Below are 23,547 nucleotides of genomic sequence, written 5' to 3'. Positions count from 1 at the left end.
TACTACTCAAAGAACAGAAGTGTTCCCTTACCTATCATGCTATATTTAGGATTTTTTTATGACAGAGAAATAAAGAAATGAAAAGACAGAAAAAGCAGCTGCAAGGACAGAGAAAATGAAGATTTTTTCCCCAAACTGAAGCAAAATTTAGCTCTAGCTGTCCCATCTAGTGTGATGTACACAGCTATTACAGTGTATTTGGACCAGAGGACCTCCTGAATTATTCTACTTCTTCGTTAAAGTCCGATTTCTGGTACTGTGCGATTCACCAAGAATCTCATTTTTTACCCATTAAAAATGATATGATTTCACCTCTTCACGTTGGGAAAACAAAACAAAACAAAACAACCTCCACATCCTGAAAGCCAAACTGCAAGGATTCAAATGCAAACAGGAACCCCTCCATGTATTGCTTTTTATAGATTACAATGAATTTTAAATGAAGCTGGCTTTTTTCATATTCGATTTTTTGCGCAACCGTGGAAGTAGGGCTTCGCGGGTGCTGCTGCCCTGGCCGGCCCCAGGGAGCAGTGGCAGGTCCCCGCGGTGCCACCTCCGCTGCGGCAGCGGCACTGGCAACCTCCGCTTTTGCCTCTAATGGGGGAGGCAGGACAGCCACCCCCATCAGTGCGGCTGCCCCAACCCCCGGGGCTGAGGCGCCACAGCCCTTGGCGGTGCCCCGCACCGCGCTGCCATGTCGGGGGCGCGGCGCCTGCGGCCTCGCCGGCACCAGGCGGCGCCCGGCACGTGCTCGCGCCGCCCGGCGGCGGCCGGGAAGGGCCAGGAGGGGCCGGGCCGGGCCGGGCAGCGGTCGCCCTCCGCCCTCGCGGCGCGACCAGCCGCGCGGCCCCAACCGCCCGCCCAACAGCCCCTGCCGCCCCGAAGGCGCGAAACGCAACGCGCATGCGCCGCGGCGCACGGGGCCCGCTCAGCGCCCCCGCGCACGGCAGGCGGAGGGGGGGGGGAGCGGCAGGGAGTTACGTGATGACGCTTTGCGTGTCGCCAGTCGCGCGACCCACGCAGAGTCCGTCGGGCTTGTGCTTCCTCCTGGGCCAGTGCGCTCGGGGCTGTTCCGACGGGGGCGGGCGGGGCGAAGGCTTCCTCCCCGCTTCCCCTCCTCCTCCCTCCCTTCTCCTCCTTCTTCTCCTCCTCGTGTCCCCCCTCTCCGCAGGGCCCGGCCCCTTCCCCCGGCCGAGCGGGGCCGTGCGGCGCCGGCGCCTCCTCCTCCTCCTTGTGCCGGACAATAGGGGCGAGCGCGGCGCGTGTCGCACCCAAAGCGGCACCCCGGCGCCCGCCCCGGCCTCGCATCCATGCGCGGCGCCGGGCAGCGGCGCTGACAGCGGCTCCCGCCGGCGGCAGCGAGGCCGAGGCAGAGGCGGCGGCCGCGCGGCGCCGCCGCGGGCTCCGGGCCGCGGTCGCCGCCTCGGGCGCCGAGGGAGCGCGCCTCGCTTCGCCGCCTGCCCGCGGCGGCGGCGGACAAAGGCGCGGGGCCCGGCGCGGCCCCCGGGCGGAGCGGGGCGGCGAGGAGGCGCCGAGCCCCGCGGGGCTTCCGCCGCCGGCTGCCCGCCGCCCCGCTGCGGCGAGCCCGGCGTGGGCAGGTGCGGCGGCGGGCGAGGCCGCTGCCCTGCGGGGGCTCGGCGCACGGAGGCGTCTTCAATGGAAGTATGTTGCCAGCTGCCGGTGCTGCCCCTGGACAGGCCGGTGCCGCAGCACGTCCTCAGCCGCAGGGGCGCCATCAGCTTCAGCTCCAGCTCCGCGCTCTTCGGCTGCCCCAACCCCCGGCAGCTCTCGCAGGTGAGGCGCCGGCCCGGGCAGCCCGCGGTGCCGGGGGCGCTCGGCGGTTTGGGGGCGGCGGGAGCCCGCGGCCTTGCCGCCTCGGCGCGGCCGGCGGCTGTCACGGCCCGGCGGCGCTGGAAGGGCAACACGGCGCTTCCCGCGTCTCGGGTGTGTTGCCGCTGAGGCTGTGCTGCGAGCGGTGATCTCTCTGGGGTGCATTTCCAGGGGCGGTGAACTGTTGGGGTCTTCTGTGTTCTTCAAGCTCGGGTTGATTTCTGGCTTTTTAGCTTGAGCTTTCTTGGGAGGGTCCAAGTTTCCTGTGAAGTTGCCAAAAACCCTAATGACTTTACTGAAATCACGAGCGTGCACTCTATGTTATTTGGGATGTTATGCTATTTCTCCCTCCAAGTATCAAGACTTGGCAACCTGTCTAGAAAGAGACAAAGATTGTTGGCTTTTGCATTTCCATGGTATTGTTCCCTGCCCACGTTACATTGGTTACGACATGAACTATGCTGTATTTTGTTTCATCTGTTCGTGTTGGAAATATTACAGAAATGATCATTATAGGCGATAGGATGAAAGAGACTTTTTTTTTGTGAATACTGTCCTAAATCTCTGAATTTGTGTTAGTGTGTGCGTGTGTTTTCCCAACAAACTGTAATAAAACTCTATTCTGATGGAAGTCTTCTGAGGCAGATTTGGAATTATGGAGGAAAGCATGTTTTTTGGTGGAAAGTCACCTTGGTTTTGGTTTCTAAGGATTGCTTACAACCTCTAGCTTGAGAGGTCTGTTTCAATATTCAGAACTATTTTGTCCTTACTGAAGGTGCTGTCTTTACCTATTAAGATAGTCAGTTTTCATTGTTTTCGTTTTTTGGTAATCTATTATTCTCCTTTTTCAAGACTTGCTCTGTTTCATATACACATACATTGAAAATATAGAGCTACCAGTCTTTTTTGGCTTTGTCCCTGGTTAGTTAGCAGTGAAGCTCTGTATTTGTGTATGAGCATTAGTGATGTGTATGTTTGAGGACGAAGAATCAACAAAATATTGTGTTAATGACCAACAATTTAAGTTGGAAGAGGAAAATCATTATTAGTAAGTAAATTAAGATGAACATACATTGACTCTTCTCAAGTATCAGTTTGACAAGTTGTCAACTTAGTTGACAAAAACTTTGTTTTTATGATAAATCAGCTTTCCAGGTGGAACCAGTGTAGGGTTTTTTCCATTTGTACTTCTCAGTCTGTGATGTAGTTGGTGATGATGATGAATTTTCCATATTTACAAGTTGTCTTGAAAGTCCAGTCTAATTTAGCATATTATGTTCTGTGCAAATGAGAGAAGTCTCTCTCTTGTCTGAAGAGTTCATGATCTTCTAGAAAAGGGCATAATCTAAAGAGACAGGATGACATACTGTACTTGCTCCTTTTTTATGTGGTTTCCAGAGCAGGTAGCACGTGAAGTGTATATGTAAGCATATCAAATTAAATATGATTCTGACATTTAAGTATTTTTTTTCAACTTTCTACCTTCTCAATGTATTCCTTGTTGTCTGACCACTATGCTGCAGGTATATTTAAGTGGATCACAAGGAGAGTGCTTGAATAATATATCAAAGGTGAGAATTGTCTGTATGGTTGCCCAAGTAGCATTTCCTTTGAGTAAGCCTGAGAAATAAGTTTATACATTAATCAAAAGGAATTAAGGTATTTAAGTGAAGAAGACTTTGCTAATAGAGCCTAGTTGATTTGACTACAGTTATGTTTTCATAGTCTTTAGATTATCATTTTTGTTCTGGAGTCTGTTGCAAATAATAGAATACAAATATCTACCAGATCTTCAGTCACAGACTGATGTAAATGATAGACTAAGAAGCATCATCAGTGAGATTAACGATTCTGTGTGATTCCCGAACTTAATTTCACCTTGGAACTGTCCTGGAAGACTCCTAGAATTCCAGTTCCTTTGCTGTTCAAAGAGGTCTGATTACCAGACCGTCATTTTCAGGCTTCTGCTTGGGATAGTTTTGAGCAATATGAATGAAACTGGAGATGTATATCAACAAACTTGAGAAGCCTGTAGGTAATTTTACATTTCATACAAATTTGGCAGTTTTTCTTCAAAAATGTAAGGTATTGAAAATTGAGTTCCCATTTACAAATTAAAAGTGAAATTGTTTAGACATCTTTTAGGCTCATCCTTTCAGCAAGGAAGTATTCTTACTGGAAACATGGCTAAGACAAATGCATGCTGCGTTAGATGTAGCATATAATTGTGACAACATTAACCACCCAAATATTTAAATCTGTAGATTTATTAAGTTTAATTTTCATTTAATATTTTTGTTAAAGTTTCATTATTGGGCTCAAAATGAGCTGTGTGTTTTTACAGCATAAATAAAGTAGTGCTGGAAATGACCCCAAGAATTCAGGTCTACTCTTGGCAGCCCCAGAAGGATGAGTTGTACTTACAGCATTATTAGCAGAGGTTTGCCTAATCCATTTGCCTGATCTGTTTTTTAAGATACAATCTTATGAGATGCGGTGAGGTGACATAACTGATCATCGCTGAAGGTCAAAGTCCTGACATCAGGCATGTATTCTTGCTGCTTCCTTTCTGCTGTCTCTGATGCTGGTCAGGTGTTTGCTGATTCAGTTCACTAAAACAGCAGAAAACTAACACAATCGGGAAACTGGGTGGCTTTCTGCCATCTCATTGAATAAAATAGACTTAGTGAAGATTGTCAGAACTGATTTAAAGGAGAGGATGGTACCATTAGGCTTTTGAAAGCATATGCATAAAAGCCTCTAACAATGGAAATTATGCTACCTCGCTAGACAACTTAACTGTTGCTAACAGTGCTTAACTGTTCTTGTCATTAAAAAGTTCTTTCCTAATACTGAATTTAGATCTTTCTTGTGGCAATTTGCAGTTGTTCCTATACCCTGTAAATGTAGAGAAAAGCTTACATAAAACAAAACTGCAAAGAAAAAGAGTATGAATTATTTCCCTGTAGTATTCTTTAATCTAAGTTCAAAGTATTAACAAGAAAAATAATAAAAGTGACATCTATTACCTGCAGCTTATGATACTTATTTTTCAAAGCGTATTTCTTTTGAATTCTGTTAGTGTATATATGGGTTAAAGTCCAGTCAAATTAAAAGCTGCCATTTTGTGAGTTTAAACATTGTATTTAAATTAGTAATTTTCTTTGATCAACATGAAATAATGTTAAATACTAGTGTTATAGGCTGTTTTTAAAGGCAGTTGAATTGGTAATTATTGAAATGACTAGGACATTTCACACTTGTGAGACTGAACTTACTATCGCTGCTAGGTCAGCTGGATGCTAGGTAGTTCCTTGGAGCATGCATTTAGGGTGTGCGTTCCAGGTGTAATAGACTGACATTTTTTAAAATTAAATCTGAGCTTTTAGAGGACAATTTAGGATTCTTTGCCTCATCTAGTTTTTAACATATGTTGTTAATGTTAGTAAAAAAGAGAGGTTTCTAAAGTTGTGTATGAGCTTGTCTAGTGTTCAATTTATTATTTATTTTAATGAATAAGGGTTTATAATGAAAACTGCTTTACAGACATAGTAATGCAGGACATGTAATCTAAAAATGCTCACAGCACTCCACAAAAAAATAAACTTGACTTGAAAGGTCAGCACACTTTTGGGAGATTGCTTTTATGCCATATGAGCATATCAGAAATGAGTGAGAGAAAACTTTGGCCTAGCTGGTCATTTTTGACTCATTTCTATCCTTCTGCCTTTTTATTGGTTTTGCAGTCACTCCAGTGCCTCAAAAAATGGCATCAATGGTATCTGGTAGTAGAGTCTCAATAGAAGGAAAGGTGTAGTTTTGGCCTGGCTGTCTTAAGTATTTGAATGTGCTGATGGTGAAGAAAGGTATCTTCTAAGGATGGAGTTCCATGAGGAGGGAGTGGAGCAAATAATGAAAGACTCCATGTGAATCTCAAAAGTTTAGGCACTAAAACCAGGCATTACTATGTACCAGGTAGTACCATGTACTGCCTGCTATTTGATGACCTACTTCAGATCCCTCATTATTGTATCTTCTTTTTATGCATTTAAACAGTGTAGCTCCATGCTTTGTGACTCTGCATGTTATATATATACCTGATCAGTAGATTGCAGTTCATGCATGTGGAATCCCAAATTTGACTTAGAAGAACACAGGGAGGGGGGGAAAAAGTTAATTTGAGTGGCTGGAGGTGTGCTGTGCTGGTGGATTCTTCAGTCAGAAGCACACCCTTCCCCTGAAAAACATTCCCCCAGCATCAGTCCAAGTGATTTGACTCCTTTTGTCTGTGTTTATCCATTGCACCAGCTATGATCCAAAGGTGTTTTGCTCTGCATGCTAGAAGGCACCGTAGAGATGTGTGTTTTCATGGTCTGTACTCTCAACGCATGACTTACTGTTAGCATTGATCTTTACTCCCGTGGTTGCACCTTTTTGTTGGGGGAAGTGTTGGCATGACCTATTTTTTCCCTTGCAGCTGCTTATTTCTGCTCGTGCACTTTCATGTACTCTTGGTTGTGTCAACTTTTCTTTTTTTTTTTTTGGATCAGGTTATTTTTCAGCCAGCCCAGGTGATTCATAGTATAGTATCACAAATGATTGTGCCTGTTAGTAATGAGGAAGCAGTATGCTAGACCAGGAGTAATGAGCAGTGGGGAGAGAGAGGGAATGCTTATGGTGGGCCTGCTACCAAATGAGGAACCTTACCCTAACCACCTTTTTTCACATTTCCACGGTTTTTCATAACCTTTCTTTTATACCTTTCTAATCCTCTCCATCAGTGTTTCTCAGCTGCTCTTTCTTTTATTAGCTTTCTCCTGCTGTTTCCCATATCTCTACTGCATGAATAATTAACAAGTTAAAATAATGAAATAATTTTCATGATGTGATTCCTAGCCTCTGGAATTAATTCTTTGTGTTGCTGCTATGCTTGCCATTCCCTTCATCTTGTATTTATTGTGTCTGCCTGCTGAGATTGCATCTATTCATATGAGAGGCAGAGACTGACTCTGACACGACATAGACAAGTTCTGACTGGGGATTTTATGCACTACTGCAGCAATTTTAAATGGCATTTCATTTTAAAAGCATTTTCTGAATTTTATGGCCAATTAACTTTTCCATACCGTTAAAAATTATAGTGTAAAGCAATGTTGGTACTTTTATTCTCCAAAAGGTCATAGCAGCTTATTTCATGGCCTATAGTTGTAGTCATTGCCTTTGTAAGATATATGTAGAATAACAGTTTAAAGTCCTCATTAACTACAGTTTGTCTTAAGTCACCAGAAGTCAGTTCTTTGCTACTTCTTTGTCCTGATTGTATATTGGTATATTTTGTGGGTTTTATGAACCTCAAATTTTTGATGCTATCTTTAAAAAGAAACTGGTTTGAAAAGAATGGTTGTAACTGTGCCCCCTTATCTTGTGAAATACTGAATTTTAACCAGAAAACAATTCTGCAAGAAATCAGTTAGTATATGAATGTTATTCCAAGACAAACAATGATCTAATAATGTAGTCACTTAGTATGAGATAGGTAGATAATAGAAATAGTTTTATCTCCTTTATCTCTAATGTGCCTACTTACATGCACCTCTACACATAAAAGAGTAGGCACAGATTGTTAGAATCGAGTGCTTTGTATGGGATGTCTGTTTCAGCAACTTTTCTTCTTTAAAAACCTCTTTTTTGGGTGTGTGTTTTTTTTGTAGATTACTTGAGGAAAAGAAGCAGTAAGTATGCAAGTTGGGTAAATTCTGAGTCAATACGGTAATATACCCAATTATGAGATAAATTAAAATTATTGTAAAAAATTGTGTATATTTCAGACATCTGTGTCATTCTGTTGTTTCGGCATGTGAATGTTATTTGTTGGGAACATCTGCAATAGAATCCTTATTTCTTCTGTTAGAACTCTTTTCTGCAAAGCCGATGGAAAAAAATCCTGGTAATAGTTATGGCGTTAGTTTGTTAGAACAGTTCTCTATCAGTTCTCTATTGTTGTTTTTGGTTTTGTTTTGTTGCCCCCCCAATAGGTTTCACTTTGTGCTCAGTCAATTCCTAGCATGGAGAATCTCTAGTTCATGACAATATTTCTATGTCCTGTTAGGCTCTTACATAAGAAACACCTTCTGGATAGGACAGAAATTTGTTGTATTTGCCTTTCTTAAAAATTTACCAAATCTGCATGCAAATTATGAATAATTTGGCAGCTAAAATTAGAAACATTCTTTCCGTAAGTGAGCAACCAAAATAACTTGGTTATCCTTTACTGTATAAATCTTTGTCAACACACATCAATACTTTCCACATGTGAATTTGTGCAACCTTATGTCCCAGTAGTTGGGTGTCTTAGATATAAAGGAATGTATCTCATGTGACTTGTGATACACTCATTACAGGAGTAGTATAGCTCTCATGTGATATACTACATTATGGGAATGTAATGTACTCTGTTAGTTAGAATATCCTTTCCTTGTAAATGAAGAACTGAGGATAGATGCGCTTAAGAAACTTGAAGAGTTTAATCTTAATCTCAGTCTCAGAAATCATACTAATAGTGTATTTGATGCAAATAGTCCTTTGTGTGCATTTAAAGCTAAATAAAGTGTTCAGCCCTGTTTTAACTGCTTCCACTGCTGAGAAAATTCTTTTGTATACGGAAACTACAAATGCTTTGTGTGTGTGTGTGCATGCGTACACATGCATGTAAGGTCTTACAGGAAGCATGTGTCTGGACGAGGAATTGAACCTAGACCTCTCAAATTCCAGTTCGGTCTTCTGCACAAAAATCCTTGTAGTAGAATTTGGAAGAGTCTGTGTTTCACTAGATGTGAACTTTTCCTCAGTTTGTTCTGTTTATGTCATTAACAAGAAACTGCAGTGTAAATAAGCACCCAGTGTAATCCAGCAAGGCAGCCTGCCAAAGACAAAATATTTTATTATAAAAATACAATTCTAAAAAAGCTGAATTTAAGGGTTAGTTGAGGAATCATTTATTTATATGTTTACATCATAGGTGTACTAAAGAAAACTTGTAACCAAATATTTTGATTTCGTTAAGGTCTGAAATAATTTTTGTGGCTGTTACCTTCCCTCCCCTGCCTTCCTCCCCTCCACACCCCAAGAATTTTTTACTTTTGCTATAACAATCTTAACTCCTGTCTTCCTCCCACTTTCCCCCATTTTGTACACCTGTGATATGGCAATCTGATTTAGTCTTTTCCTGACCATGCTCTCATGATAATTATAATTAAATAGATTCTGGAGTCTGCTTATCATCACAAGGTAGAAGGCAAATCCTTTTTTCAGCTTTTAGCTGAAACTGTGAAAGAATCAAAATTTGCAGCAGGCCCTCCTTCTCTGCCTACCTGAACACCGAAAGAGCATCTACTGGAAAAAGAATAATGAGAATAGCTGTATATTAGTAGAAGATTTTACTGTTTCTCCCTCCCTTTGGTGCTGGATGATTTGTGGAGAGACAGAGGCTGTTTCCTCCACTGGTGAGATTTTCTCTGTAGCAGGCATAGCTGGAGGCTACTCTGACTATTAAAATCAGATATTTATTACACGTGAAAGACAGTCCGATGCCCACTTTAGGGCAAGGGGTCAGTTCTCTCCCAAGGCGAGAAAAAAATGCAGAAAAAGATACAAGAACTTATTCCAAGTCTACGAGGAAAAAGATTATAATGAGTAGCCTGGGAGGTCAGTAGGTGAATCGGCCTCGGTACGAGAAAGTTTTAACATATTTGTATGCAATCTCCATCTGATGTGGTTCTTTTTAGTCTATAGATTAGACCAGAAATTGAGCTAAGGTGCTGGGATACAAGCAAGCGGTTTCCAGAGGGATTGAATTATGTGTCTAGGTCAGAAAAAGTTATACTATTAAAAAACTTTTTTGTTTTTAATAGTATAGCCCAGCAGTGGGTTTAATGCACAGGGACTGTAGCTGTTATGGCAGCAAGGATGCTGTTCTTTGTTATTTCTTACTTTGTAGCTAATATACTGGGTATGTTGATGTTGAAGTTGAAGGTGCACTGAGATGGTTTCATGTTTAGTCATGCACAAAATAGCACTTCCTTTGGTGTGTATGTGTGTGTGTGTGCATGCGCGAGCACAGCAATCTCTTGAAGTGTGTGTGGGGTGCAGCGTGGGTCTGTCCCTAACTGTTTTAGCTTCTCTTTTGTAATGGTAAGCCTGTAAAGAGTCAGTTTTCGAAAAGTCTAGCATACTTGATTTCCTTGATTGTTATCTGTAGAATTTTAAACTATAGATTTCAGCAATTTTAATAATTTCTCTCTTTTTAGTACCGGACAAAAAAAAATCTATACAGATTCTTTTACAGTTGCAAACACGGTGTGAAACTGCTAAATACAAACTTGCAAATGTCTGTGGATGGAAATAAATGTGTAAATTTGCTTATCAAAAGAGATCTAGAGAATAACTTTATGGAGATTTGTTCTATTATTTCTTCTGTTGTAAAGTCTGAGCTAAATTTCCTTTAGCCATGGCGATGACAGGAATCTCTGCACTTTTCCCTGGGCTTAGATAATATAAGGGCTTAGACAGTATATTTAACCAGCTTTTCCTAACTTGTTTTCATTTGGACAAAGAACATTCTGACTACATCTTAGTCCAGATAACATGTACTGTGTTTAGCCCACAAACTGACAGAGGAAATGGTAGAATTTTATCTATTGCCTGAGCTGAAAGAAATAAATAAGAACTTGAGCTTTTTACCCTGAGAATCTGATAATGTCCCAAATGCTTTCAGAAAATCCTGTGTTCTCCAAGTTTTCCTTCCTCCTCAAGAAGGGTGCTGGTTTTCTCCTGAATGTGATCACCATACTTATTCATATCTCTGTCACTTTAGATTATTATGATAATTTTGCAGCGTACCATAAATGAAACACATAGCAAATTGCAGGTACTAGATTCCTTAAGTCTTGCTTGCAAGGAATGTGTTGAACCTGTATTCGGCAATCTGTATTGAGTTGTAGGTGCTTTCAAAGAGAAGAAAGGCTTCAGCTCCCCAAGAGCATTGAAGGGTTGAAGCGGTGGTTACCTTGGTGCTTTTCTTCTTCATGTGATATTGTGACATTATTTTTGCCAGTGCCCTCCAGCCCAAATTGCTTAATTTGAGGCAGAAAGGGATCTTTTGTGATTTAATAAGAGGCCCTTAATTAAAAACCTTCCTCTACCACTTCTTGACACAGTAGAATTTAAGTGAAATAATCTGCTGTGCGCTGCAAGGCTAATCCATTTTCATGAGCTTTTTGGGAAAGATGATTTGAGGTGATTAGACAAAAAGTTATTATTCATGATTGGTTGAATAAGTAGAAAAGAATATTATGATTAATGAAACTTAAGATTTTTTTTTTCTTTCCTTGGACACTATTGTATTTATACCAGGGATAGGAAAGAGGCCATATCTTAAAAACTCTGGTTGTATTGAAATCAATTTGATAGCCAGGAGGTGAAATTTTTCTCTTATACTGAATGTGGCAGAGGGTCTGGGTTGGGGAGGAAGCAAAGATTGATTGGTTAAAGAATACATCACATACTGTAATTTTCTAGTTTCATGGTGCAAATACTACAGAAGATTTTTATTTCTGCCACTTCTCAAAATAAGATTATTAAAGTTGTTAAATATAATACTTTTTGTATTTAAAATGGCGTGAAAAAATACAAGAGCAGTTTCTTTATTTCTGTCTTGTTTGACACTGTGTGATGCTGTGCTTATGCTTGGAGAAGCCAGGCTGAGGATTATTGTTGACTGGAGCCATAGTTTTTATTACTATTATTATTTTAAACAGAAGCTATTCTTTTCCAGAGTAGAGTTGTATTTAATGTCTGCAGTCATAGTTCCAAGGCTTGTTTTTTTTTTTTTTTTTTTTTGTGTTAAATTTAAATAGACTTGCACAGTATTGCTTCTAGCCGCATATTTTAACTCATTCTCTTGTGCTGGCATTTGCACTCCTCTGACCCTGCAGAAAGCCAGTTCATGGAGCTAAAGCAGCAGAAAACTCTTTTCTTTTTGTAGCAGTGATTTTTCTGCTGATGTAGCTCCGTAAACTGGCTCTTGGCAGGATCAGTGGAGCACTGGTGCAAGGGAAGGAACGGGATCGTGCAGTTGAAGGCAGTGTGAGCAGCAACACTGACTCAAATTGTTTCCACTGCAGCTGAAGGAATGTCCAGAACAGCTGACAATTGTGTGGAATCATTTCACTTTCTCCCCAAACAAGAGTGGGTTGAACAATTTGCTGTTGTTATTCAAATTAATTTATACAGTGTATTGTGCTGTTTAGTACTCTGGAAGGTTGCATGTGTTGTGCACCCCATGTTTATTATATGTTTATTATTTGCATAACTTCTTCAGACTGTGTAACTTCATCTCTATTATTTACATGAATCCATGCTTCTGTATTTTTGTGGATAGATTTGACTAGATAAAAAAATATTTTAAAAGGTGGACTATATAGGCTTATGAATAAATGCTTGATATATATTCTTCAGACTTAGTATACTCCATTTCTTCTTCCCCCCCTTTTTTTTTTCCTTACAGTTAAACATTCAGCCTGGAAATTTTTGTTAATAGATTTGGCAAAATATGAAGTTTTGTTTTTCTCACGTGTGTGGCTACTGTATTTAGAAATAATTTAAAAATGAAAAGTATTTTCATGTGAAACTGAAATCTTCTTTCCCTTCTGCACCTTTTACTAAAAAGTAGCTATTCTTGTTACAGTTCATAAATGAAGTGTGTCAGAACATGAGGGTCATTCCTGTCTTCTGTCTTTGGAGAGGTGCATAGAATATTAAAAGGCTTGCTAGTGTGTGTGCATATATATATATATATAGAGAGAGAGAGAGAGAGAGAGAAAATATTGCTTTTTTATATATATATAAAAAACATAAAGTGATACTATGTATATAATGTTATATATAAATATAAAGTGATAGGTGAATGATGTCATGGTGGGTGCTGTATAAATTCAAATATGAGAAAAAACAGTATTCCGTGTAGCATTTGGTACTGTGTTGTCTTGTTTGGATAGTCACAGGACAAAATCATATTCTAAATATATCGATTTCTGGAAGTTCTGGTTCTTTTCCCTTGATCTTTCCAAGCAAGGAGTATAAACGTAATAGATTGCCAGCCTTTATCCTTTATAGTAAGGTTTTAGAAGCACTTACTGAAAATGAACAATAGATAAAGATGCATTAATTTTGTGCCATTGTAAGTTAGCACTTCAGGATGAAGTCAAATGAATGTTGGGCTTATTCTCTTTAGTGTTTTTTTTTTTTTTCTTTTTTCTTCTCCCCCCTCCAGTTTCCTAGCTGTTGTATATCAACTTCAAACTTTATAGAGCTTGCCCTGAAGTGTGTCTTAGGCCAAGGACAGTCATACCATAATAGCTGTTCTGTATGTTACTGAGTTGCCAAGTCAAACAAATTTGGATTGACTGAGTACATGTGTGCACAGTTGTTCAGCCATCCGTTTCTGCTGAATTTAGTAGAGCACACAGTATGCTGATTATGTTGATTGGCAGAATTATTTTAAATCCCCGCCTGAAGTGCATCCAGTCCTGTGGAGGTATTTGTGGGTGGGTTCGTTAAGGCACTGTATGGAACCCAACCCTATGCCCTGACACTGCTAGAATGTCACAGGCAGGTCTGCCCTGTGCAGCACCACGAGAGCGTTCCTGCACAGCCAGATGCAGCAGCTGTCAACGTAGAGGCTGTAAGCTAGGCCATGCTGCTGCTGCTGCTGCATTTGGTGGATCATGATACAAGAGAAGAAGCTGCAGCAATAAATGTATTGGCTTCTATTTTGTACATAGCTGGCAATTGTGGAAAGAGAATTGATCAGTAACAGATGATTGTTTTACAGTTGAAGTACAACTTGAGGATGGGAGAAGTGATGCTCATGGACATCCTTTTTCAGGGGTTCTTCATATTTGCTGCAAAAGGCATAATGAAAGGGTCTTACCTGATTTGTTCTTTCTCGCATTTGTGAGAGCTAGAACTGATGAAGGCTGTGTCCAAGAGCTGTGTCCATAGTGCTTTCTGGGGTTTGTCCCACTTGGGAGGAGGTGAAGGCCAGATGATTTAAGTGAAGTGCTTTATGGCAGAATATTACCTCTGCATTTTATGAGGTCATTTAGAAAGCAGTACATTTTTGTTAATGCACACATTGGCCCCCATCTGTTTCATCTGTTGTATTTTCTCACCTCTTCTGCCTGGTTTGTGGCCTTTCTTCACATTCTTCACATGATGGCCCAGGCACAAAAAAATAGTCCCTCAAATCTTTTGTGACAGTCTCATCTGTCTTTATGGGACCCAGTGTTTCCCTTTACTCCAAAAAAAAATAAAAACAAATTTGATAAATAAAGGAAATATATTATAAAAATATAGAATATTTATTACCGTAACGAGGAATAAAGTTTTAAGTAGAACTCTGCTATTTATGAATTACATGGATTTTGTTGCTGCAGGGAAAGGAAGAAGCAGCTCTCAGCGGGAAGAAGTGGTGGACTTTGAAGGCTTCCATCGACACCTGTGCTTGTGTGTGTTGTCATGTAGTGGCGCTTGCTCCTTGTGAGGAGGTGTTCTTTGCTGGCTATATGCTGTGCTATTACTTCTCTGCTGGGAAAAGGATGTGTTGCAGAGGCTACAGCAGTGTATATGCAATACAGAGATGCCTCCAATGAGGATGTGAGGAAAAGGCGATAGTTAGCTAGTTCCAACATTCAGCCTGCTTCTTGGTTGCCTCCTCAGTGTGTCTGTCAATTTTCTTCCCCCCCCTCCCCTTTTTTTCCTTCTTTTTTTAGATTCAATCCCAGGTGTCCTTCAGATTTTTACTGTCTTATCAGTCCATGGTCTTGCATTTTCTGATTCAGAAAAAGATGCATTGTAAATTAATCAATGAATTTTTACTAATAACATTTGGGTTCAGCAAAGATAAGCGATTTGCAGTCCTGAAGATAGATGAAGTGTTTGTGTAATTAAAATAGGTATTTAGTGATGTGAATATGTTCCTTGGTTTTGCAACATGCAGATCTAAATATATGTATTTTACCTCACCTAAATATTTTATTTCAGTTTGCAGTTCTGAACTAGATGTATACATGCTAGCTAATTACAGTTACTTGGCTGAAGTGTGCAATGATCATTGGGATTTTGAGTCTCTCTCAGTACTGTTACAAAAATAATGTTATGATACAATTGGGAATCAAAATACTATTAAACTTGTGCTCGAGGGATGAGGAACCCTATGGTGACTATAGATGAGAGAAGAGAGACTCTGATCTCTGCCCTAATGATGGAGACCTCTCACATCCTGGACAACCTAGTTGAAAGGTGCTGTTGCAGCTTCCCTCTCCTCCACCTTTTCTGTTCCCTTCTCAGCTAAGTGAATCCCTTCACTTAGCTGTTTCGGGGATGTTTTCCTTCTTTATTCACTCTCTGTCCACGATTTACCAGCTGTTCAAAAGATGCAATAGCTCTGCTCCAATACTTTTGGAGGAAGAGGGAAGCATGCTTAAGGAAAAAGGGTCTGGTCAGCCTACACACTCTCACACTGCTAGAATAAAGTATCTGCGCTCCCCAGCACAGGGCTATAGAAGACGGAGAAGGAGGTGAGAATGAAGACACAAATACACATAAATGTGTTGGAGTCTGATGATGCAAGTTGGGGCCCAGGACCAATAATACAAAATTACTGTTGCAGATACTGTAATAAGTATTAGTGCTTAGAGTTTTTGGTGTTGCTTCCACTTTTAATTTCATTTAGTGAAAAGTAATATACCATTACGAAAGTGTTACTGCAGTTAAGAGATTGATGCTTACTTGTGAAAAATTATGCTGTGGGATAATGACATCTTCTTCATAATAACTTTTTAATGCTAGATCTATAGTTCTTACTTAAGCCTCAAACAGCAGTCATGGTATATTCTGATTACTAGCATACTTTTTGCTGTGAAGAGCAACACAATGATTTCTACCTCTATTTGGGAGAAGGAATCTGGTTGGTGGGCTTTAAAATAAAATTTTTCGTAGTATCCCATGACCATTAAAATGCTGTTGGCCTGCTGGAGGATTGTATTTTTGTTTCATATATGTTTACAATTGTGACTATGTTGCAAGTATTATGTATTAAATGAGTCTGACTGTTTTTAATAGATATTCTGCTAAGGTGAGATTGAAAGGCTGCCAAGCAGCTTGCTTTTGAAGTTCTCAAGCAGTATTTGAGTGAAGCTAACTAGGGGACAGAACTGGTAACTCTGATTCTTATCGTTTCAGAGTGTTTTATTAAAAACTCCAGTAATCAGTCTTTCCTACTTAAAAAATGGAGTACATAGATGTTTACATGTTCTAATATCTCAAGTAAGAATACTTTTTTTAACCTCCCAACTTTAATAACTGGAAGTTATTTTCTCTCATCAAGTAAATAAACAGTGTTTAGGAGGACTGTGATCTATGCTATTTGATAACAAATATACTTAGGTAAAGTACTTTCTGAGCAATGTGAGGGAGAAAAAAGTTGTTTGAATATGTAAAACTAATAGTGAAGATGGATAAAAGGAATAGCAGTGCTTGTAATATTAAAAAAAAAAAAAAGGTTTTGGGAGGATTCTGATGTAGAGTTTTCAACTATTTGAGACAGGAGTTCCTGTATAGTGGTATTTAAAAACTATGCATACTTTGGTCTTCACTTTTGATTCCTTGTGAGGGTTCAAAAGGTGGTCCAAAGTGCAGCCCTCTCCTGGTTTCTGTAGACAGTAGTAAAGGGACAAACCAGTGAATTTTTGATCAACCAGTTTTTAGCTTTGGCTAACCATTATTTCCCTCTCTCTCATGCACACATACACATGCACTTCAAGAAATACACGCATTTAAAAATGTATTACATCCGGATGGGCATGGCTTGGAATTGAGAATTTTTAAGATTGCTATGTTAAACTGATCTCTGATTGCAGGACAATTTATGTCAAAAGTATGTCTTCTTGAAGAAAATTAAGGAGTTTTAAGTATTTCTAAGGGCAGCTCTTAAAGCTTTGGGGCGCAAATTAATTCTAATTAGCCCATGGTGGAATGTGTCATTGAGGTTTTTAAAACTGCCTGTTTTATAAGGTAGATATCCCAGCATGTTTCTCAAGATGTCTCACCATGTTAAAATCCGCATAACACCACCTGGAGGCTTCTACTTTAAATTGCCAGTCAGCTTTGTGATGTGTATCTCCAAAACCAGCTGACAACTTGAAGCATTTGAACATCTGCAGGGGCCACATTACATAAATGTGTTGGCACCAATGTCAGCTCTTCCCACGCATTCAAATGAAGCTGGTATGGCTGAACTGTATCTGCTTAATCGGCTTTGTCCAGCCATCTAAGTGATTTGTCTTTGGAAATGTTGTCAGTTACTTAAGAACTTATGGTACCTCACATGTTGGCAAGGAGAATGTGGCTATAAGAAACCGAGCAGCAGAAAGAACGGAGGCTGAGGAAGTTGGTGATAAAGATCCTTTCTGGAAGATGAGACCTACAAAATATCTTCGATATTATGACTCTTTCACCAAACTTGTTTCAGGGTATGCAGATTAAGTGAAAAATAATACAATTTTTTTCCTCTGAAATGAACCTCTAGGCTGTATGTTTGCTTTTTTTTTAATTTTATTTTTTTTATTTTTAAGTAAAGTAAAAAGATTATGAAGTTATGAATAACACTGGCTGTCTCAGTGTTGCCTCGAATATAGTCATGGGTATGTACTGAAAACTTAGGGACTAGCGTTACAGAAACTTTACCTGTACTGACAAATGTAAACAATTACAATTTGAGTGTTTTTATTTCTATCTCACATCTTCCAGGTTCACATAAGCTGGTTAAGTCCTTTCCTTAAAAAAGTTAGCTGTCTTGTAAGCGTAAAACATTCATTATAATTTTCTGATACTGTTGACTTAAGTCATTTGATTTAGTAAAATGATTTGTCCATCAGGACAAAGAAAAATTATTTTTGTATCCTGTTGCTTTTCTTCCAGTACAACAGATGAAGCATCATAATTACAGCTATTGGAATACACAACTTTTTTGTTCCCAAGCTTTTATTTATATTAGTGGAGGGCATTAAAGTTAAGAGAATGCTCTCTTATTGTTCTTATTCAGCTCCTCTGTCTTCAGGTTTCACTTAAAGACTGCATTTGCAATAACTCTTAAGATTTAGGATCAAATTCTCAGTATTTCTGTAACAATTACTTTGGTTAATGTTTTTTTGTTGGAAAAATAGGAAGTGAAAGTCTTATTTTAGCATCTTTAAATTACGAACATTGAAAGATGTTGCATCATAAAAATGGTGGGTATTTATTACATTTTCAGGTGTTTTGGCTTACTAAAATAGATTTTTATTGTAGCCATTATATTATAGCAGAGTGTATTGTTCTGGTAGTATTTCAGTACGGATTCATGCCACTTCTGAAAGCAATCTCTTGACAAGGGCTTTCTAAGAGAGTTTGAGGTTCTGCACTTGTTGGGAAGGCGGGGGGATTGAAAGGTCCTCACTGGTTAATGTCTATTTTTCCTTCTGTACTGTTTCAAAAAGTTTTCTGTGTGGATTAATGAGTGTGGTTCCATCAACAGACCATTCTCTTACCAGCATGATAAAGAACCTAATGTAAAGTCTTCATTAAAAGTCGTCACACAAATCCAGAATCTGTCATTCTTTGTATCTTAAGACACCTAAGATGACATTGTGACACATGAGTTAAGTTGCAGGCTCTTGGTATTCTACAGAAGTCCAGACAGGGATGCAAGGGAAAAAGAAAAAAGTAATTGATGGCATACTTGAGGAGGATGATTTTGTAAATTTAGAAGGCATCTAACCAAGATACTGAAGATAAATTATAATTTTATCAAAGATTTAATTGTCTTTATAGGTAGTAAACTAGCCTTTTATATCACTAGATGTAATAGGTCTATGAATTTATCGATAATCATGACAGAGCTGATGTGCCATTTAGGTGTATCCCAGTTCTTGACTATGTGGAAAGCTTGAGATACAAATCTGCCTAATATTTGACAGAATACATTTTTTCTAATTATTCATTTCTTTGCCTTCCTGATAAGATGATGTTTTTAGTGGTAGGTGCTTTCTGGCAGCTTTCCTGAATCTCAACCCTGGGTACAAAAAAAAATCTTTTTTTTTTTTCTAGAAGACTGGATTCCCTTGCTCCTCCTTCCCTTTCCTCCTGCCGCGAACATTGCAGGAAATTTGGGTGTATTAACATCAGATATGGCAAGGGATTATTAGTATGTCTATTTGCAGTTAAAGGGACATCGGTGGTATGATATTTATGTGGTCTGATGGAGTTCATCTACCACAATTGTAGTTTAAAAAAAAATGTCGTTCACCTACACTGAAATGATGCATGCACGCATTGAGGAAATGAGTCACCTAGTCTATATTTTTTAGGTTTCTATTAAAGAAGGTGGTTAGGAATTTGAGGAGCCTTCTGCACATGTGTAGCAGGCTTTGACATGCACAGATTTAGTGCATACATGCAGGCTGTTTCTGTATTTGAGCTCACTGACTCTGTTCGCTCACTGAGACCTTATCATATAAAATGAACTCAGTGGCCCGAACATGCTGATATGCTGTTTGTGATACAAAATTGCTCTCTGACCAATTTCCAAGTATCTGGCAGTCTGGATTGACAAATGTATTGAAACGGATGGGTTACTTCTAAGCACTTTGTTCAAACTGATGGAGTTTGTAGATGTGCTATGCAGATGCATGCCAAAATTGAAACTGTAGGGGGAAAAAAATAGTGTACCTGCTGCTTGTTGAGGGAGGCAATAAAACCTGGGACCTCTTCTGGTTCCCTGTTTGTGTGAACTGAGAAGTAGAGTCTAAGTTCGTCACCTTTCTTCTGGATTAATCTGGTGGTGAGGTTTCAGCCCTTCACTGTAGTTAATTGCTGTGGGGGGCAGTTAGATACCATCCATGGGCTTTTATTTTCTGTTTTCTTAGTGTACACTTGCTGTTGTGTACATTTATGTATTCGTAGATTCAGTCACTCCTTTTCTCTCAGGTCCTGCAAAGAGTTAGGCTACTCCTGACTTCAAAAAGTTTGCTCTTCTTATTTCAGGCGAAACTCTTATGCCTTGTTACAAGCCTGAGGTGAGTTTCTCCAGCATCCCTTTTTAGACTTCTGGTGTCAAATTTCTTGAGTAGTTTGCAGACCTGGATGAAAAAGGCTTGTTCACAGCATTACAGCTAAAAAGTAAGAGAAACTAAATTATGCTGTTGAACAGGCCCTCTTTTTACGGCTTGAAGAACATTCATGTAAACTCTTCAAAGATGTGTAGGTTGGTTGCACTTTTGCTAGTGCAAGAAAAGGCAGGAAGTGAAATCCATTAAAAGTGAAACTGAATAAACTGTTACCAAATATATAATATAGCCTGGAAAAAAAAGACATATACGGTGTCCTGAAAATTACTTCTGTCTCAATTTGTACAAAAAACTTCCAAAACGGGTGTTCTTTTTAGCTTAAGAGCAAGCAAAAATGGTAAGAAGTGGTTCTGATGTTGAGCTTTCTAACCTATTTTTAGTCTCATCTGAAGTGCAATAGGGGTGGTTTCAGTTCAGTGTTTTTTGAGCTGCTTACATTTCACCCTTTTACACGTTTGAAATAACAAAAATACTGCCAGTTATACAAATCACAACTCTTATTCAAATTCTAAAGTAAGAATCTCAGAAGATTCTACAGAAATTTAAGATAGCTGTTGGGGATGGATGGGGATATAAAAGTAGTCCATCAAATGAATTTCCCAGGAAATCTTTTACAGTACAAAATGTCCAGAAAAAAAATAAAGTGTAAAATAAGTGTGGCGTGTTATTTCGGTAGAGAAGAAAAGTTAACTTAGTCTTCTAAGGGGTTTGTGATATTATTTTGGGGGATGGCAGGGGCTGAAAAATCTATTTGCTTAATTTTGTCTAAATTGTATATGGTAAGATTTCCATGAAAATACAGCAGAACCTCCAGCTAATCTCATTTGCCTGTGGAAAATAGAGGTTTCTATGTTAGCTGCTTATTGTCCCTTCAGTTTTGTGTAGGATGCATCTGCGACCTTTATAAAAATTTTGCATGCAAAGAAATTTTTTAGCTTCTAGATGTCTTTGTTTTTTCTATAAAAAGTAAAATGTTGTAATATTGAAATAAAAATGCACTCTTTTTATCAAAACTGAAATTTATCTTGAGTGTTTCACAGATGTGCTGTTTATTAAACATAACTGTATTTTTGTCTAATGCAAAAATTAACTTGCCTTTCTAAGCCTTGAAGAAGGTACACTTCAATTTCAAAGCTGTCTTTCAGTGATCAGTTCCAACATATGATACTAGAAACCTAACTGCAAAAAATTAACATTTTTTACTCTAGTTCCTCTCTTCAGGAACACTGTATTGGTATGAGCTCGTCTCACTACTTCTCAGCATCTCTAGAATCAGTAAGAAGTGGAATAATATATATTGCCCTAGGGGAAGACGTGCCTCAGTATAAGGATGAAAGGTGTGCGGTGTGGCTGGATGGCAGTGAGAGGTGCCCAAGAAGGTTCCCATGCTCCTCAGGCATCCTTTGGTGGCAATCTGTCAGTATTGTGCTTCCACAGAATATGGGAAGCTGGAGCTAGAAGAAGAGTTCAGCTTTGTACTAGTACTTCATTCTGCTTCTAGAATGTTAAGTGTTCTTACATTGAAACCTGCATTACAAAATTAGGGAATAAAAAGAAGATCTAATAATGTAAATACTTTGAGGTGCAAGTCAGCACCATCGCTGTGTTGTAGTACCCCACACATGCCAGTGTACGTGCTGTAACGGGTGGCACAGCAATCTCAGTCAACATGATCCTGGAGTGCTTAGGAGTCTTGTACCAATCAACACAAGCCATATCCTGATGATGACATGCATCCGTTTTTCAGACAGACTGCTCTATACCTGTGGATTTAAAAGCATTAAACAATTATTTTTATTAAACAAGGAAACTTAATTATAGAGATGTTTAGTCTCATTGTAGTTATTGCTAAGGTTTTTAGGAGGATCTTAAGCACTCTGCTGTGCTCTTGTGGCTAACCTGTCCAAAGCTTTGTATTATGTTAAATTTTCAGGGTCAGTGGCATTTCAGAATGAACTGTGCACTTGATTACCTATCCTCATCACTTAGGACAGATTGCTGTATGGCCCTGATTACTGGACCTCTTAAAAGTTTAGTAGGTATTGTGTATTGAACTAAGCTGTCCAGAGGAAACAACTTTGGAAAATTTCAAAACCTGTGAGTTTTAAAGACTTTATTGATTTAAAGATTTTTTTTGAGATTTACTGATAATACAGGCAGCAAATCCAGTGTAGAAAGTTCAGTTGCTCAGGGAAAAGTATAAGTAGCTCAGGTCAAGGAGGATCAAAATAAATCGGCATATATAACCATTTTAATTCCTTTTTTTTTTTTTTGTACTGTACTGCTTTCTGTAAAGAGAAGTTGATTCTCACTGGTTCAGAAAAATTGCTTCAAATTTTTGAATTTGTTTCTAAATACAGCTTTCATGCTGATTTTATTTGTGTGTCTCTACCATATAAGAATTTATACCTCATGATACATTTTCTATTTGTTAATTTTTAACAAATAGATTTTGAATTTGTTAATTTTCTGTTGTTAGAATATGATGAATTATGTATTTAGTTTATATTTTAAATCAGCTGAAGTGGCTGAGAACTTTGAGATGAATCTGGAGTTTGCAACTTTTTTGAGAAGTCATCTGGGTAAAGGTGTTGTGACATTATAAACTTTTCAGATTTTTTTTTTTAAGTAAAAAGAAAACAAAAAACTATGACTTAACTTTTCTTTGCTTACAGATGTAATTCTAAAGAGAAACGCCTCATTTAGGAAATAAGCATTTGGATTGCCAGTGCAATCCATATTAATGTCCTCACACCGATGCATGGCGAGGTTTTAATTTTGTTGCTATTTTGAGGGAATCTCTGCCTCCCTTATTGCACAGAATGTACTTGCTTGTGCTGTGAGAAGAGTTAGAACCGTTCCTTGTCTTTTTGGTCAAACAAGAATGGAGGATTGTGTGCACCCAAAAAGCAGTTAAATGCTGCTCTGGAGAATAACATATTTGCCATACTTCCATCTCCTAGTTGCTTATTAGCGCAGATATGTACATCAGGCTTTTTCTATATCATGATTGTGTATTCCTCATCTATTAAGTGCTTGAATTGAGATCTTGCAGCCGTATTTGCCTTCCCTTCCCTCTGCGCCTCCCAAAAGGAGAAGAAAACTAAGCCAGGGAGCTATGCTTATGTGAGGACTATATGTAATAAAAACTGAAGAATACAATTCTAGCAGTCTTAAATTGAGGGCCCAGAAGAAGTGATATTTGGGCTCTAATCTCTTCAAAACCCCAGCTCAGTATAAAGATTAATACTTGGGAAGTGCTCAGATAGTTTTTGATGAGTGGTGTAGAGAAGCATCTTAGAAAATTAATTCTGCCTTCAGTCTGAGCAGTTGGCATATGTGAAGCCTATTGCCATTACAGGCCTTTCACTTTATTCTTTTTAAGTCAAGAGTGATGACTTAATTACATGAGCGTCATCCTCTGTGCCTAAATTGAGTTAGGAGCTCTGCGGAAAAAGTCTCTAGTCTTACTCTTCATCTGCAAAAAGTTGTA

General features: G+C 39.2%; 1 protein-coding gene across 4 annotated transcripts in view; it reads left to right on the top strand.

Annotated features, from left to right (window-relative positions):
* The first annotated feature begins 1,583 nt into the window (after window positions 1-1,583).
* Window positions 1,584-23,547, top strand: part of PDE7A (phosphodiesterase 7A) — a 77,123-nt gene continuing 55,159 nt past the window's right edge. For all 4 annotated transcript variants that reach the window (XM_067290512.1, XM_067290509.1, XM_067290513.1 and 1 more), the window contains exon 1: window positions 1,584-1,794. In XM_067290512.1, the coding sequence (XP_067146613.1) occupies window positions 1,657-1,794 (138 nt within the window). In that variant the 5' untranslated portion in view covers window positions 1,584-1,656. The remainder of the gene's footprint in view (window positions 1,795-23,547) is intronic.

This window comes from Apteryx mantelli, chromosome 2, assembly GCF_036417845.1.
Source record: "Apteryx mantelli isolate bAptMan1 chromosome 2, bAptMan1.hap1, whole genome shotgun sequence".
In the NCBI taxonomy this organism is placed as follows: domain Eukaryota; kingdom Metazoa; phylum Chordata; class Aves; order Apterygiformes; family Apterygidae; genus Apteryx; species Apteryx mantelli.
The sequence above is the reverse complement of the archived record's forward strand: the minus strand, read 5'-3'. Positions and strand labels throughout refer to the sequence as shown.